The sequence below is a fragment of the Melanerpes formicivorus genome, unplaced genomic scaffold, assembly GCF_026170545.1.
Source record: "Melanerpes formicivorus ecotype bairdi unplaced genomic scaffold, bMelFor1.0.p_v2 SCAF_48, whole genome shotgun sequence".
In the NCBI taxonomy this organism is placed as follows: Eukaryota; Metazoa; Chordata; class Aves; order Piciformes; family Picidae; genus Melanerpes; species Melanerpes formicivorus.
In genome coordinates, this window is record NW_027142400.1 from 710,267 (window position 1) to 727,563 (window position 17,297).

Genomic DNA, 17,297 nt, shown 5'->3' on the forward strand with positions numbered 1-17,297 from the left:
CCAAGCCGTGCAGTGATTTTACAGTCCATATGCACTGTACAGCAGTTTTTTGGTCGCAAGGCAGGAGTCAAAAATAGCATATTATCATGAACTCCACATTCTTTGTCTTGTATGGGCAGACTGTCTGTTAACACCAAAACACATAATGCACTGTGGCTAGCTGCCTTCAACACCATCTACTTGGGACTTCATCTTACTAGACACTAGTGTCACTTATTATATATGATTTGAAACCCCTCAGCATTTCAAGTACATATTTTCCTAGGGTATATCATGAAGCACTTTAGGAAAGCATGATCAGCCATTTTGTTTGAGCAAGGAGTACCTGAACAACATGGAGGTAGCACCATCCTGGCCAGAAGGAATATCTTCACAAAGGGGAATATGCCTCCTGTGGTATCAAGGGTCATACTATGGAAACACTGCAGCAAGCTTCTCCTTTTCAGCCTCAAAACTGAGTCTCATCAGAATCTCATTCCAGGATGAGATTTCCAAAGGATGCCAATGGATGTAGGAGCACTGGTTGTACCGAAGCTAAGTTTCCCTGGTTTTAAATATGTCTATCAGCTGTATAAACTGAGTGCTATTATCTCCCATATTTTTGTTGTATAAAAGATTCAAACACAGAACAGAGTCCAGCAGTCAACACTTGAGGGGTCAACCTAAGGAATTTGTGTCCAGCGTGTTGCATTCTGGAGCCACATACTCCAGTATGGCCTCTGTGCTGGCTGTAGAGTCAGGCGCGGGCCCAGGTTGCAACCTGGGTGGTATCAAACTCGAAGCGTCTTTCCAAAACCATCACCGAACGTGCGCGTGCTCTGAATGAGCCGAAGCCCTGTGAGCCCGGCGCAGCAAACCAGCACCCAAAGCCGTCCGCCCCCGGCGCTGACCCTAGGGCGCGGCGAGGCGGCCACTCTCCGCGCCCCTTCTGCCGCGGGAGGAGCGGGGCGGAGGGGCCGGTAGAGCCTCGGAGCAGGCGGGCCGGCGGTAGCCTCTGTACTCCGCCGCCGGCCCGTCCCAGGAGCTGCGCTGCCTCTGTGCCGCGGGGCGCCATGCGGAGGCTGCGCGGGGCGCGGGCGGCCCTGGCGCTGCTGCTGGCGGCGGCGCTGGCACCGGGGCCGGTGCAGCCGCATCCACAGTGCCTGGACTTTAAGCCGCCGTTTCGGCCGCCGCGGGGCCTCGCCTTCTGCCGCCGCTATGCCAACTTCGGCTGCTGCGACCCGCGCCGCTACCGCGCCCTGCTCCAGCGATTCTACCGCCTCAGCGGCCGCCTGGACGGGCCCACCTACGCCGCCTGCGCCGGGCACCTGCAGGACCTGCTTTGCCAGGTGAGATGTCTCGGCACCCCTTGCCCGCCCATCCCAGGGCTGCTGCTGCCCAGAGGGCTGCTGCTGCCCAGAGGGCCGCCGCTGCACGGCATACTCCAGCCGCGCAGCCGACATGCCTCACGGACAGCTTTGGCCGCACGGGAAGCATCCACCGCACAGGGCTACTCGGCTGCGCTGGAGGCATCAGCCACGAAGAAGGCTTCAGCCGCACAGGGTGCAGCAGCCGTGCGGGGGTTCCCACTGAACAAGTGGCGTCAGCCGCACAGGCAGATTCATCTGTGCAGGGGAGCTTTGGTCATGCAGGTTGCTGTGGCCCAGGCATGGGTGCTTCAGTCCTACCACAGTGCTTTGGCCCAGGAGTGGGTGCATCAACCCATGCAGGGCTGCATCAAACCCGGGTATGAATGCTGCACCCCATGGGTGCATTGTTCCAAGGAGGGTGCACTGGTCCAGGCATGGGTACTTTGGACCTCACAGGGTACCATGACCCATAGCATGATGTGAGTACATTCAGCCCAGGAATGTCTGCATCCACCCATGCAAGGAGTGCATCACCACAGGCATAGGTGATGAGATGTGGTGTTACTGCCCAGCCCAAACAGGGGAGCATGGACAGCCCCACAGGTACATCAGCTGTGGCATTAATGCCCCCACACAGGTGCATTGGCTTATAGCAGAACGCATCAGGGATTAGCGCAGTAGCCTAGGCATGTGCTCCCAGGCACCGTCATGAGGCAGTGTTCATCATCAGGCCTCCCAGTGAACTTTTTCTCCTTTGGCAGGTGTCTGAAAGAGAAATAGGGATGTTGCTCTGCTTTAATTTATGAGTTCTAGGTAGGTATGTGGGCAGTTAAAATTTGCCAACTCCACTCAGCCTCCCAGGGTTAGATCACTGGACATTCAGGAGAGGATCTGCCTGCACAAAACTTTCTCCTTGTTACACCCAGCTCATGAGATTGGATGTCTTTTTGTACTAGGATACAGCTTGTAGCATGTGCCAGGTGCTAACAGTCCTGGTGATAGTTGCAGAGTAATGCCTGAGGATGTGGCCTAGAAACCTCTGTGGTGACCATCCTGCACAGGGGAAATTTCCACTAGCAGTTGATGTTCTGTGGCCAGATATGATAAGAGGATGATCACAGTGTGTGCAGAGCAAAGCATCTGACCTTATTATCAGCAGTGTCCTCATATGTATGAAAATGCCCCTGAGACAGAGCAGTGGCAGCTCTGTGCTGTGCAATTGGAAATCTGAAATTAATTCAGACAGTGGAGTCTTGTCTGCTGTGCTCAGATGGGATCAAAGGGGCTTTTCAGAAATACTGCTCTTCGCATTCTACACAGGGTACCTCTTATGTTCCTGAGAGTGTGAAGAGAAAGACAACCCTTTTACCCATCAGCTTCCGGAGATTTGACTTTTAGTTCATCTCATTGTTCTGGAAGCAAAAACTCCTTTGAATATGGTCCTGAAACAAACAGTGTCCAAAAGCCCATTTGCAGACAGGAAACCAGCTAGCAGTGCCTGCTAAGCAGTCCTTCTGCCCCTGGAAGCATCTGTGTACATCAGACACCCAAATGTTGAAAATTTATTCAGAAATGGTGAAATATTTCAGTGTGGGAATAATGACTCACTGAAGTGTTCTGATGAGTTCAGTGCATCACCAGCCCAGACGTGGCTACAAACCACCACCTCTGGCTGGGCAAGCACAAAATGGAAGTTCAGGCATTGCAGCACTCCAGAACACTCTTGTTCTGTTCATTTGTTATGTATACAATTTATATCCTGGACTCAAATTAGTAAGTGGGTTTCTGTGAGTTACTGAGCACACTTCTGTCTCTGCTTGCGAAGCATGATTTCTCTCAAATGTGATCAAATTATTTTGACAAGTGTCTCAGTTTGTATTTGTGGAAAGGATTCCTACCTTCTCTCAAATTCTGATTTGCTATGTGGTGCTCTTTGTATTCTTTGTGGAAGAGCAGAAAAACCCTTCCCTCAGTCCTGCCTATTGTCCCCCAGCCCCAAAATAGGGCTTCCAGAGGGATGTCAAGAGAATGCCTTTAGCTGTGGGGCTATGGTAGGACATCCTCCTTGCCTGCCTCACAGCCTCAACATTCAGAGGTGATCTGACTGGGGCAGCAGGTCTCAGGGGATATGTGTGGATGTGGATTATTGTGCAGGGGTATACAGGACTCCAGACTGCAGGAGAGCAGATGCCTTGTTCTGCTTCTTGGGGAGTAGCTCGCTTAAGGGCTTGAGTTTCCAGATGGAGGTAGACAGGGAATGTCAGGGATTACGTCAAAGTTAGACACTTTCCTGAAGAGTCCCATCGCTTCCTGCAGGCTGATGGCAGCGGTAAATAAGCCATTGTTTGACGTGGGTGTATGTTCACTCTCAGACTGTTGCAAATAAATAGCTGCCTCTGAATTCCTGGAACAGGTAGGGTGGATTTGGCTAACTTGTCTTAATGTTCATTGGTTTATATTCTAGTAAGATATTTTCATGGTGCAAGCTTATCCCAGCCCTCCTGAAGTTACTGATCATCTGCTCATTAGTTTCCTTGGCCTTTGGACTACATAGTAGTTTAAAATGAATGAGCAGACCATGTTGTTTGGAAATGATAATTTGAATCTATTAATGATACAAGGCTGTAACAAAGGTAGACTTTCATGGTGTTTTAGTCCATGTGACAAGATGATGTGAAGGGTGAGGGACCACAACATTTGATTCAGAAGCAGGAAGTTCATAATCAGACAAATCAGACATCCGGTTCCAGCTCATGTGGAATAAAAGTTGGAAAATATTCCATCTCTGGAAAATATCCTAGACAACAGGCTTGGGTACTATCTGGCTAGTGATAGATCTCCAAACTTCACTGCCCGTGTAAGGCTGCTGTAGATAGCTGTATGCTACCAGGAACATGGTAAGGAGGGAAGAAGTCATTCATAGCTGCTACTCAAAGACACCTGAGGTGGACAGACCCCTGTGGCAAAGGGATAGGGAAACCATACATCTGTGCTACTTTTTATTCTGATGCTGAAACCAGGACATTGCTTTGCAATGCATAAAATCACTGCTTGCTTGGAAAAAGGCTTTCAGAGAACCAGATACACCTCAAGCAGGGGGCCTCCTCTTTCAGATGTGAAACCTCTGCTGGCAGCAACTGACTGACTGAGCCCCCATCCGGCCCAGCCTCCAAACTCCTTTTCTCTTCTTTCAATTTGTTTTCTAAGACCAAATATTCAGTCATGACAACCACACTGGCAAACTCTTAGACTCTTTCTGTCCCTGGCACACCTCCTGTAGCCAAGCCAAGTGCTGTCCTGTTACCCAATCTGCCCATGTAGTTTCAGCGTTTTGTGTCACACACAATGTTCTTTTTACCACATTAATTGCTACTCACTTGAAGGCATAATAACCTCCATGTTGCAATGAATGGCTTGACATTACAGGAGGAAAGCTTATGGTATGCTAATGTTCTGTTATATTGCCTCTTGGTTTATTATTGTGTGTAATGGAAAATAAAACAAAATAATGTGTACATATCAGCTAATTTAAATACTTCAGTATCTCAGACATTATATCTTTTCAGCTATTGAATAGTGCTGTAATCTGCATTAAGAAATTGCTCCCTATAGATTTAGAAACAGCTCACTATATATTTTTTTAAGTAAGCTAAGTTTGCTTGGAAGAAATGCCATCTGGGAATTAAAAAATACAGAAGTTATTCAAGGATAGATTCTTTTCCTGCCTTTCTTGCCTCAGTTATTTATCTGCCCTGTGAAAATAACTGAGCCTCCACTGAGTCATGTTATGTTATTTGGAGAGCACTTTTGAGATGCTTGTCGGGAAGATGCATTAGAACTGGAAAATATGGTATTTATTACATGGAAAAGTCCTTGCAAAACAGTGCTGAGTCATTTTGGTCAGTTTGTAAGGTACAGACAGTTTTACTGGATTACACTGGCTTTTCACATAAGGAAAATGTACCTGTTGAAATTCTTGTAGTGGAGAGTACAATGTGACCTTCATTCAGTCTTTAGGGTGATACACAAGGGTGCATCTTCCATGAATGAGGTTTTAGCTGCAGCCATTGCCAATGGACCATGCCTGGATTATGGGCATTTGTTCTCATTGTCAGAGCCTGAGCATCTCCTGCAGAACTTCTTGACCAGTGTCGTGATTATGAGATTAATTTCACCACTTCTAATCAGGTATATATACTGTTTGCAAGCAAAGATCCACCAGCAAAGGCAGCTAGACCCAAGCAAAGATGGTGTGTACACATAGGGCTGGGTGCAGTGTGTGGTATGAAGAATTGTGTGTTCTTCTCCTATGCTTTCTTGTGCTGTTCCTTCCCACCTGTAGATCAAATCTGTGTTGAAGCCCACGTCTGGATTGTCAGATGATGAGGTATGGAAGTCCTGTAACCCTGCTCAGCTTGCAGATGCAAGACCTGATTCTTTTTAGCTAACTCATGCTATGGTGAATCTACTTCATCAGAGCATCCAAGATAGAAAGTCCCTTTCTTCCCAGTACAGTCTGCTAAGGTGATGTAGCAAGATCTGTGTCATCACTGGTTTTTGTGAGTTAGTTCTATGGTTGAAATAAATGAATAACAGCATAAGGAAGCCAGCTTTCCCCAGGAATATTGGATGTCATTTCTGCAAATGCTAAAATAAACCCCATTTCTAAGAACTTTTCCTCTATTAATATCTCTTCAGAACAAATCAGAACATATGTCGTCATTAAGGTGAAATTTCTCCAATTAGTGTTGCTGCTCAGCTGTTTTAAATCTGGTCCAAGAAATCATTGAAGGCTTTTTCTCTCCTTCTAGGAATGTTCTCCATATGCAGCTCACTTGTATGATGCTGAGGATCCCTCCACCCCTGTGCGGACGATACCAGGACTTTGTCAAGACTATTGCCTGCAAGTGTGGCAAAAATGCCGCTCCATTTTTCGCTATCTCTCTGCAGACAAAGAATTAATTGCACTGGAGAACAACATGGCAAAATTCTGCCACTACCTGGCTTTGGAGGACACAGACTACTGCTTTCCACACCTGCTGTCTAACCAGAACCTTAACCAAAACCTTGGGTTAGTGACGGCCGATGCAGAGGGCTGTCTCCAGCTCTGCCTTGTGGAGGTCGCCAATGGGCTGCGCAATCCTGTTGCAATGGTGCACGCCAACGATGGCACCCACAGGTTCTTCATTGCGGAGCAGGTTGGCCTGGTGTGGACCTACCTTCCTGATCGATCCAGGCTCAAAAAGCCATTTCTGAACATCAGTGAAGCTGTACTTACCTCACCTTGGGAAGGAGACGAGAGAGGTTTTCTAGGTATTGTCTTCCATCCTAAGTTCAAATTCAATGGTAAGGTCTATGTCTACTATTCAGTTCAAGTTCGTTATGAAGAGAGAATCCGAATCAGTGAGTTCAGAATTTCTTCTGCTGACATGAATGCTTTGGACCATGGTTCTGAAAGGTATTGTACACAGACATTCCTCTGAAAAATGTATTTAAGATCTCAGAGGCCAGTTTGCACATTTTTAAAATCTACTAATAAGTGAGGTTTAATTAGCTTAATGCATTCCATATGTGATAGCAAGCTAGTCCAAGTCCAAGTCCATGCCTAGCATACTGAGTCAAGAGTTTCCCAGTCCCTCCATAGGTGAACTGCAAGTGCTCAGGGGTAAAAGATTCATACTTCTCAATTCTGGTATGTCAGAAGATTTCACTGAACATTATTTACAGTTAGTATCCTTGAGTATGGTTTTGGGGGTTTTTGTTTTGTATCGTAACCATTACCCTTTAAAATAAAGTTCTGTAAAGCATGAGTGAGATTCATTCCCAAGACAAAGATTTCCAAAATTAATATAAAGAAACTCTATGATACTGGACCAGAGAGAGATTTGGTTCCACATTTCTTTATCTAAATCACAGCTCAACCCTGTGATATTACAAATTTCATATCGAATTAAGTAAAATGCAAATGACTGTGCTATTACCAAGTGCACTTTGATCCACATGAATATGCACAGATAATTAGAGGTTTGTTTGTGAAGACAGTCTACAGATTTATAACCTGGTGCAGCACACTGTAATAGAACCACTGTTTCAAGAGACCCTGGAATATTTTTAATTTTAAGGTTTGCTTTGTTACATGGGTTGTATTAGGGCTTTCCAAATACTCATCAGTAGAGGATTCTAGCTCAAAAATGTATGTAGCCTAATGAGAGAAAAGGGATGCTGGTTTATAAAGTAATTACAGCAATTCAGTGTAAGCAGATCCGTAGATGAAAGATAAAGGGAATTAAAACATGTTCTTCAGAAACGAGAGTCAGAAGCTTAAACCTGCAGATGTCAGGGCTCATGAGCTGTCTTGTCTAAAAATCCTCAGAGTATATGTTTGTAACATTTTCTGTGCTTATTTAGCTAGTACAGGAAAAGCATCAGAAAACAAATTTGTGGTCCTGCTGTACTTGTATAGGCATGGATCCCACTGACTTCATCCTGAGATGCTGCCTAAGACAGCACATGGTGTGCCTTAGCAGGAAAGCATATGTCTATCAGTTTGCAGATTTTGGTGTTTTGTTTTCTTCCATTGCCTTTGGGAGTTTGAGGAGGGTTTGCCTTTGGGTCTGTACAGGACCCTCACTTCCTCACTCCTGCTGCCATTTAGAGACTGTGCACTTGTGCACAATTACCTTATCTCAGGTGGTGACACTGAACAGCAAGTGACAGGATAATGACATAGCTGAGTTCCTTCCCACGATTTACAATATGATCACAAACTTATCAGTACTTCCAGAAGGGTAAAAAGTTTGCTAAAAATGAGGTGGTATACATGATTATTGTAATTCTATTTTGCAGCTATTAAGAGGCACTGTCAGCATGATATCCTTATTACACAGGTTTTTTGTTTCTGTAATCTGGAAAATATGTTTGGATTATTTAAGGTTAGGAAATCAGCTATGCCCAAGCAAAATTCAGTGATGTGGAGGAATTTGTATCAAACCCAATCTGCAGTCATTTTCATGGGTCAAGGACAACTGGAGTGATGTTGCTCTGCCTTTTGATTAGGGCATGTGCAGTAGGTAATGCCTTCTCCCTTTTTTTCACTTAGGATAATCCTGGAAATAGAAGAACCTGCTTCCAACCATAATGGAGGACAGTTGCTCTTTGGAGATGATGAATATCTCTACATATTTACTGGAGATGGAGGCATGGCTGGGGATCCTTTTGGAACCTTTGGAAATGCCCAGAACAAGTAAGAGTGAACCCATGCCTATGGCATCCGCAAGCCACCAGCATGCATCTGTGGGGTTGTAGGAAGTCAGAGCCACCTGAAGGCAGTTTGGTGGCCCAAGGCAAGTGAGAAGGGCAATGAAGCTGGTGAAGGGCCTGGAGAGCAAGTCTTAAGAGGAGTGGCTGAGGAAACTGGGATTGTTTGGTCTGGAGAGGAGGAGGCTGAGGAGGGACCTCATTGCTCTCTACTTGAAAGAAGATTGTAGTGAGGTGGAAGTTGGTCTCTTCTCCCTAGCACGAAGTGATATAATGAGAAGAAATAGCCTTAAATTACACCAGGGGAGGTTTAGATTGGATATTAGGGGAAATTTCTTTACTGAAAAGGGTGGTCAGACACTGGAACAGGCTGCCCAAGAGGCGGTAGAGTCATTGTTCCTGGAAGTGTTCAAAGAAACATGCAGACATAGCACTTCGGGATGTGGTTTAATGGCCATGGTGGACTTGATGATCCTAGAGTTCCTTTCCAACTGAAACAATTCTGTAATTCTGTGATTTTATGAAATTGTCTTCAAATGGTTGGCTTTTACACAAATATTGAAAGACACAAGTGTTTTCCAAACCAGAAAGAATGAAACCCTAGAGTTTTCCAAAATCCTCATTTCTGATGTTTAAACAAGATCTAATTTAATTTAATTTTTTTTTCCCTCCACTTCCTTTCTTATCCCAATGCAGATCAGCCCTTCTGGGCAAAGTGCTGCGTATCGATGTGAACAACAATGACCGTGGGCCTCTCTACCGAATCCCTCCTGACAACCCTTTTCTTAATGACCCTAAGGCTCGACCTGAAGTCTACGCTTATGGAGTGAGAAATATGTGGCGCTGCTCTTTTGACAGGGGCGAGCCTGACACCAAGGAAGGGAAAGGGAGGCTCTTCTGTGGAGATGTGGGGCAGAATAAATATGAAGAAATCGACATCGTGGAGAAAGGGAAAAACTATGGCTGGAGGGCGAGGGAAGGATTCAGCTGTTACGATAAAAAACTTTGTGCCAATTCTTCAATGGGTAAATGGATGTGCTGTTTAAATTACCTGTACCTCCCACTGTGCAGTTTTCTGGACTGTCATTTTTAATTCCTGCTTACAAAGCCTGGCTGCATAGTGGAAAATGTGCTTTTTTGATTTGTATAGCTGTACTGTCTCAGTGTAGAAGGGAACTGACTTGAGGATAAATATTGAAAATCCAAATGTTACCAGTTTTGACTTAGGAGGAAAATGAAAGGTGCTAGCAGGCTTCTTTTCTGTGTTATTAGTCAAATTACTTGTTGATTCTGTGATTTAGGGGGACAATTTCATCTTTGCCACATAAAAATAAGCTCTCCTGCAGAAGTGAGAAAAATTTGGAGCAATAATATTTTTCTCCATAACTCAAAGGTAGTGCCCCTATTTAAGAAAAAGAAAGAAGTGTATTGTGTCAGCTGGCCACCCAGTATGCATTCTGCCTGCTCTGCAGGTAACTGAATGTATTCTTTTCGCTATGCCAAAATGGAAAACATTTGTTGTTTCTTCCAGCTTTTCAGAGCTGGCTATGGAGTGTTTGCTGGCTGCTTAAGTTCCAGTGCACGTGTGAAGTCAGAGTTTGTTGTGTGGCAAGGTCTGATGCAGACCACATCTTGTGCTGTAGCATCTCCCCAGAGATCCAGGGGGGCAGTGGGCTGGCAATGATTTGCACTAGCTGAGATTCTGATTTTTCTTTCTCTTCTGTGTGTTGTTATGTAACTTCCTTGCTTTTATTAACTTAGATTAACTTACTTCCTTTTATTAACTTAGCTACAAGTACAGTGGTAGAGATTAAGTGGGGGGTTTTTATAAAAAATTTTAGAGCAGGGAGCAGATTTTTTTTTCACTTCTTTTGCTGAAGCAGTTGTCAGAGAGCCTCTTTAGTGCTCTCCTGTGTGACAGCACCTGCGTGAGCATTCATAGAAGGCACTTTACTGAGGTCTGCAGGGATTTGGAACAATTTTTGATGCTTTTAGAGATCCTTTTGTTAGAACAGTGAAATGTCACAGCACCTTTAAAATGATAAGTACAGCAGAAGCATAGAAAACATTTGCTTTAGATGAAATGCTCTTGGTGCAAGTTCCTCTCTGGCAGAGCTACTGGCTTCGCAGCATCTGCTATATGGGCAGGGTGAAAGGCTGTGAGAAAGAGCAGGGGTGAGTACCATGGAGAGATGCCTGTAACCCAACAGTTTCAAAAGAAAGAGGTGGAAGCATCCAATGCAGACCTTCAAAATCAGGGCATCTTACTCTGTTTTGCTTCTGTCTTGTGTTTTAACTTGCTTTTTACAATGAACATGCCAGAACTACATCTTACCAGTGCCATATTGTAAATATTTAATGGCCCTTTCAGGTTAAGCTCCTCTGTCTTCAGAAAGACAGAAGCTATTTGCACTGACATCTGACTTATCTTTTCATCGGTACCTGCAGTCTGGAGTTACCTGTCTCTTTTTAACTTTTCACCACCCAAACAAAGCTGCATTGGGCAAACATCTCATGCACAGGTGAGGTGACTCTAAGAGTAACCTGCAAATTCATAGCAAAAGCAGCCAAGCTGTGTACAAATGGTCCAGAAGCAGTATGAACAGAGCTGGGCTGCAACAGGAAGAGAAGGGCTCAAGAGAACAGTGAGGTGTCTGGGTGATAGAGAGCACTCGGGTTTATCGGGGATTCAGCTTATATTGCAAGTGAAACATTGATCCAGCTTGGCCTTGGTTAGCACAGCCAGCCAGGCAGGGTATCAAATGTGCTTCTGAAAGGTAAAAATCAAACTAAATACGACTTCATCAGCATTCCATTTAATTAGAAGCTGCTTAAGTGAACCCAGTTGTATCATGCTAGTCTCAGAACTGTTTAGATAAACAGCTACTGTGCATCATGTAAAACAAAGCAAGTCACAGATCTTTGCTCCCCCACAGATGATGTACTTCCAATTTATGCCTATCCACACAAAATGGGGAAATCTGTTACTGGAGGCTATGTCTATCGGGGTTGCGAGTCTCCAAACTTGAATGGCCTGTACATATTTGGTGATTTTATGAGTGGGTAAGTAAATACTACAGATGCTCACTAAGATGCTCCCCCAGCTGAAATTCTACAGCAGTATTACACCTGCCTGCTCATGCAGTCTGAAAACTGAGGATGTGGTGCCACTTTCTGGTTTCAAGCACCGGACAAAGCCTGATTGCTTTTTACAGAGGACTCATGTGGCATGTTTTATATAACCTTCATTCCTTGGTCCTGTGCAGGGATGCAGTCTTCACATTCAAGCAGCCAGCAGTGTCAGTGATTCACAAACAAAGGGGCCATGATGTGATGTTCATATAAAGCTTTGGAAGTGCTGTGAAAAGGCATTTAAATACACCCTAAAATAACCCCCTCTCGGATGCAGTGTTTCCAGACACTGAAGATACAGAAAGAAAATAAAATATTGTCCATCAGTGAGTCTCCTGCAAACCTGTGATGAGGCATGCATGGGACTGCCTTGGTTTTCCTCCACCTCCTCTTCCTTTGCTCTATCTGCATCTCCCAGGTCTCTCATGCAGCCTCCACACCTGTGTGCAGGAGAGAGGCCACAGAGCTGCTGTGAAGTCAGGTGCTCTGTGTCTCTGCCAGGGTCTCCCCACAGATAAGTCTGATATCCCTTAAACTCTCCCATATTTTTTTCATGTGCTTCTGTTTCCCTTGAAAGACAGGATGTTGCGAGGGCATATAAAATACTTGTTTTAATATAACAATCCTTTGCTTTTCAGAGGAGCTGCAGTTCCTATTGCAGGTAACCAGTGTAGGAAGTATTAAACATTCTTTCAGGTGTCCTTCTTAACATTCATAAATTGTATTCACGTGTTGTGGAATTGTTCCTTTGCCTTGCAGACGCCTGATGTCTTTGAAAGAGGATCGTGCTACTGGAGAGTGGCAGTACAGTGAAATCTGCATGGGAAAGGGACAAACGTGTATGTTCCCTGGGCTCATCAACAACTATTACCAATACATCATCTCTTTTGCTGAAGATGAAGCAGGTAATCTTTCAACTTTATGTCACACTGAGTGGCATGCTTGTGGTTTCTTTTTGGAATAAAACACCAGAGAAGGTGTCATAGAAGGCTCCTGGGAGGCAGGGGGTGGTGAGGAGGCAGAGCATGAGTCTGTTAGTCTTTAAAATGCCAGTGTGTGAGATTCCCAGTGTCTCTCACAAACCAAAGCTACAATCCTAATGTTGAGGCCAGCGTGCTACACAGTGCCTGCAGGGAGAACTGGAGAGGCATTTTCCTGCAGGACTGAGGCTGGGTGTGCTGCTGCCTGCACACCTGCTCTCTGGAGGGACTGAGAGCAGCAGGGGGAAAGTACAACAAAGCACAGCTTAGAAAAGAAGCTTCATTCTTTACTGTGCCGTACTGTGGGGAATGCAGACTCTGAGAGGATGAGTAGCTCATACTAAGTGAGAACAAGTCTGTGCACTTGGCCACTCAGCGAAGCTTTTGGTGTTGTTAATAGATACAGGGAAGCAGGTCTAATGAACAGTAATTATGAACCTACTCACTCTGGCCTGGAATATTAGCACCTCTCAAGGTGAAGGAGAATGAAAGCCCTGCATTATATCTTGAGTAAGGCATCAGCAAAAGGCTGCTTAAGTCCATATTCTATCAGTTGCAGCTGGGATTTTGTTTTGTATAGGACCGTAGGATGTATTCTCAATGGAACTTTGCACAGCTGTGTTTTAAGACAAGACATTTTGCTTTATAAAAGAAAGTTGCTGCAATTTGAAAAGGAGGAAACAAAGAGTCTTGATATGAAACGGTTTGACTCAGTGATATTAAAGGTCTTTTCCAACCTAGATTGTTCTATGATTCTACATAAACTGGTGGCCACTCCCATTGTTTGTAGAAGGGTATGTTTAGCCCTGCGATTTGGCAGTGCAGGAGTTTGTGTTCTGCCCTATTGCAGGGAGGTCTTGGCTCATGGTCTCAAGCACCTGCTACCAGAACAGCCAAGTTTTTAAACATCTGTATTTCCTGCAGATTATGTCAGGCATGGATGTTGCACAAATGCAATGTCCATTTCATATCACATAAATGAAAATATTTTAACATAAATGCAAATGATCCAAATTAAGTATTAGCTCAAAAGTTCAACTTTGAAATGTTATCTTTTTTGCAGTTAAAAATCTGTTTTCTTTAATGGTTAATGTTAAGGAAGGATAGATCTGTTTTGCAGTGCTTTTGCATGAAGGATCTCTTACCTTAAAATCAGAATAAGTTACTTTATATCAGCTATGTGCCAATCAGAGGGCTGCCAAGTGCAGTATCAAACTGTTAATGGCAGTGCTTGCTCATGGACCTAGGGAGTAATGTCTGCCTCGTCCTTTGCTTGTGGACAGTGTCTGCACAAAGGGGAGCGAAATGCTGCTGCCCTTCCACCCTGCTCTTTTCATGTGTGCTTTGCATAAGTACAACAGAGCTGGGTGGAAATTTGGACTGGAGTCTGGACCATAGTCTCTGAGGTAGTTATTTGCCTTGTGCTTGCTTTATTATAATGGAAAGAAATCTGTTGGTAACAGTGTAGCAAGGGCTGCTTTATCTGCAGTGAACAGTCTTCTCTTGCATCTTTTTGGTGCATGGGGAATCCCTTTTTACAAGCTTGTTACACAGTTTATTTTAACAAGCTTTTTTTCATGGAAGCATTTGGGTTTTGGCATTTTTGCTCTGATGAATGTTAATCTGGCCAGTGCAGTTTACACAGTGGAAACATTTATGTTTTTGGCTCATCTCACAGCCATTGTAAAGCCATTAGCTCTGTCCCCTGGCAGCTGAGTGTGCCGGGGATACCCTAGGCACTGTGCTATGTCTATGGAGTGTTTGTGTGATAGCCTGTGTGCTTCATGGCCTGAGCATCCATATTTCTGCCTGATAATCTTCAGGAAAGAAAGTGGGATGCACTGCAAGACATGGTGCCAGGTGTTTCCCATCCCTGTTTGGATCAAGGCCTGTGCTTAATGGAGTCTACCAGAGAAGGGAAGAAACCAGCCAGGGAGAGCCAGAGGCAGCTGTTTTTTTGCTTCAGGAATAGAATAGAATAGAATAGAATAGAATAGAATAGAATAGAATAGAATAGAATAGAATAGAATAGAATAGAATAGACCAGACCAGGTTGGAAGAGACCTTCAAGATCATCGCATCCAGCCCATCATCCAACACCATCTAATCAACTAAACCATGGCACCCCATCCAGTCTCCTCCTAAACACTTCCAATGATGGCAACTCCACCACCTCCCCGGGCAGCCCATTCCAATGGGCAATCACTCTCTCTATGAAGAACTTCTTCCTAACAGGAACATCTGGAGTATCTTGGGCTGTGGCAGTGCAGGAGAAGGAAGAGGATGGGGGCTCAGTAGCCAGCTGGAGCTGCCACCAGCGGCCCACATCTTCCTTTGCTCACTCTGACCCCTGTACTCCTTTCACTGTCTCCTTTGGGAAATACATAGGATACTCAAATCTGCCTTACTTGCTAAAGTGGTCTCCATTGCCTCTTCGTCTTCCTTTTTTTTTTTTTATCTCTCTCTCTCTTTTTTTTTTTTTAAATATTGCAAATTTATTTTTCATCCAGATCAGCTCTTTGATTGCTTTCCATTGCACTGCTTAAGCACTCAAACTGGCAAAAGAAGAAGAGTACTGGAGGAACCACTTATCCCAGCTTCCCTTGCACAACAGGAGGAGAGGGATGGAACTTCAGTTTACACAAAAATACATCAAATACATAGTGATGGAAATTGTTTGACTGAAGGTCAAACCCTTTCCCATGTGGCCTGACAGAGCTGTAATGAACCCAAATGCCTTTCTTGTATGATATCCCTCACTTCAGGAGTGTACTAGAGAAAACAAACCCCAAAATAGTGTTCTGTGATTCACCTCAAAGGAGTGTCTCTTCCAAAAGAGCAGAAACCTTTGTGAACAGTCTTAATTTCCTCACTTAATTTCCACACTTCATTTTGACAGAGGGAAGTCAGAGTTTGACTGTTTTATGTTAAGGTCAAGACTGAGATGATAGCTAGAGACTGGGCAGCTGAACATGCAGTGGACATTTATCAAAATAGTATTTTATGACACTATGTAACAGCTCTCACTCACTGGACTGCAGATAAACGCTCCTTACAAACCCAAATACAAACATGTATTTTTTTTCTTCCATAGATAGATCTCTGTGATCCTGGGTTTTCTGATGTTCTCTGACTTATGATGCAAAGTTAATGTCTTTGTGTTTTACAGGACAGAAGCTCCATGGAGAGTTTTCATAGCTGTGTTTGTTTTTTTCACCAGGGGAACTTTACTTCATGTCTACTGGCATACCAAGTGCCACGGCTCCACATGGAGTTGTGTATAAAGTGGTGGACACTTCTAGGTATGAGATGTTCTTGTTGCAAAGCCTGAACAGTGTGCAGCGTGTCCAGGTGTGGATGTGATGAATGATGTTGACTGGCTCTTCTCCTGTGCTGAGCTCTGCTGTGGAGCCTGATCAAGGAATGACTGGAGCAACCCCTTTTGAGTCTGCTTTGCTCTTGCAGTCATAGGAATCTATGCTGCTTCCTGATCACCAGCTTGTTAAGGGATCTGTTGGTTTCATGTGAGCTAGGAGATTTGTTCCTGAGAGCTAAAGGAGTATTTTATGGGTGGCTTGTCTTTCGCAGGCAAAGATTTTCTAACTTCTTGCCCAAAAGGAGGCAATTTTCCTCAAGGTGTTTATTCTCAGTTCCTCGCCATCCTCTGTAGCCACTTCCATCTCCAATAGGAGGGAGCCCTGTAGCCAGGCAGCTGCAGCTGAAGCTGACCCAGTGTGAATTGCAGTACTTTCTTGGGCAAACCAGAAATGAACATCAAGAAGTGCATTCTGTTCCGTATTTCATAGATTAAAATGGCTTAGACAAGGAAATAAGACCTTTCTTAACACACTGCATCCCACTTGCCTGTATCTGAGTCTGGGCTTGACAAGGGACAGCTGTGTTTTTTAAGCATTACTGCTGTTGGCTAAGCACAAGACTATTTTCAGCCAGATATGTAGAGGAGACATTTGTAGGATTTTTGGTTTGTTTTTTGGGGGAAGAGGGAAAACCCAAAACCCCCCAAAATACCCCAGAAAACCACAGATTGAATTTGCAGCTTTAAGAGCATTTTGAACCAACCACTTGCTGGTATTATGTTGGGAAGAGAGCCCAGAGCTGCTACGTGTTTTCCTCCAACTCTTCTCTGTCAGGAGCATTTTCCATTATCTAACACAGTGGAAGAGTTCCTGTAAACTATGTTATAAGAGGCTGGTGTTACACAACCTTTGCAAAAATAAAGAAAGCAGAAGTCAAAAGAAAGTTATAAGTTTTAAGTTTAAAAAGAAGTTTCTTTCCTGTGTAGAGCACAGAAAAACTCACAGGAAAATTCAGAAAAGTAGGGGACAACCTCAACTACTTGTCAGTAGTTGAGAAAGAAGCTCTTTGCCTTCCACAGAAAAGCAGATGCAAGCAATCCTAATTATGAAAGAGTTACACCCTCCAAAAGCAAACATCATGCATATTTGAACCAGTCTGAAAATCTCTGAAGAAGCCTGCAGATTAACAAGACAGCCATCATAGCTAAAAATTGTGATGAACTGAAGACGTTACATTCAGAAGAGATACACCTCCATGGCAA

At 44.3% G+C, this 17,297-nt stretch overlaps 1 protein-coding gene across 4 annotated transcripts in view; it reads left to right on the forward strand.

Annotated features, from left to right (window-relative positions):
* The first annotated feature begins 950 nt into the window (after nucleotides 1–950).
* Nucleotides 951–17,297, forward strand: part of HHIPL1 (HHIP like 1) — a 31,510-nt gene continuing 15,163 nt past the window's right edge. For 3 of the 4 annotated variants that reach the window (XR_010989944.1, XR_010989945.1, XM_068160095.1), the window contains exons 1-7: nucleotides 953–1,328; nucleotides 6,161–6,807; nucleotides 8,449–8,592; nucleotides 9,303–9,631; nucleotides 11,543–11,669; nucleotides 12,498–12,643; nucleotides 15,939–16,020. Coding sequence is in view for 2 of the 4 variants with exons in the window: in XM_068160095.1 (XP_068016196.1) it covers nucleotides 1,053–1,328; nucleotides 6,161–6,807; nucleotides 8,449–8,592; nucleotides 9,303–9,631; nucleotides 11,543–11,669; nucleotides 12,498–12,643; nucleotides 15,939–16,020 (1,751 nt within the window). In the remaining 2 variants the exon portion in view is untranslated. Of the gene's footprint in view, nucleotides 1,329–6,160; nucleotides 6,808–8,448; nucleotides 8,593–9,302; nucleotides 9,632–11,542; nucleotides 11,670–12,497; nucleotides 12,644–15,938; nucleotides 16,021–17,297 lie in introns of all 4 variants that reach the window. The other variant, XM_068160096.1, reaches the window with a different exon arrangement.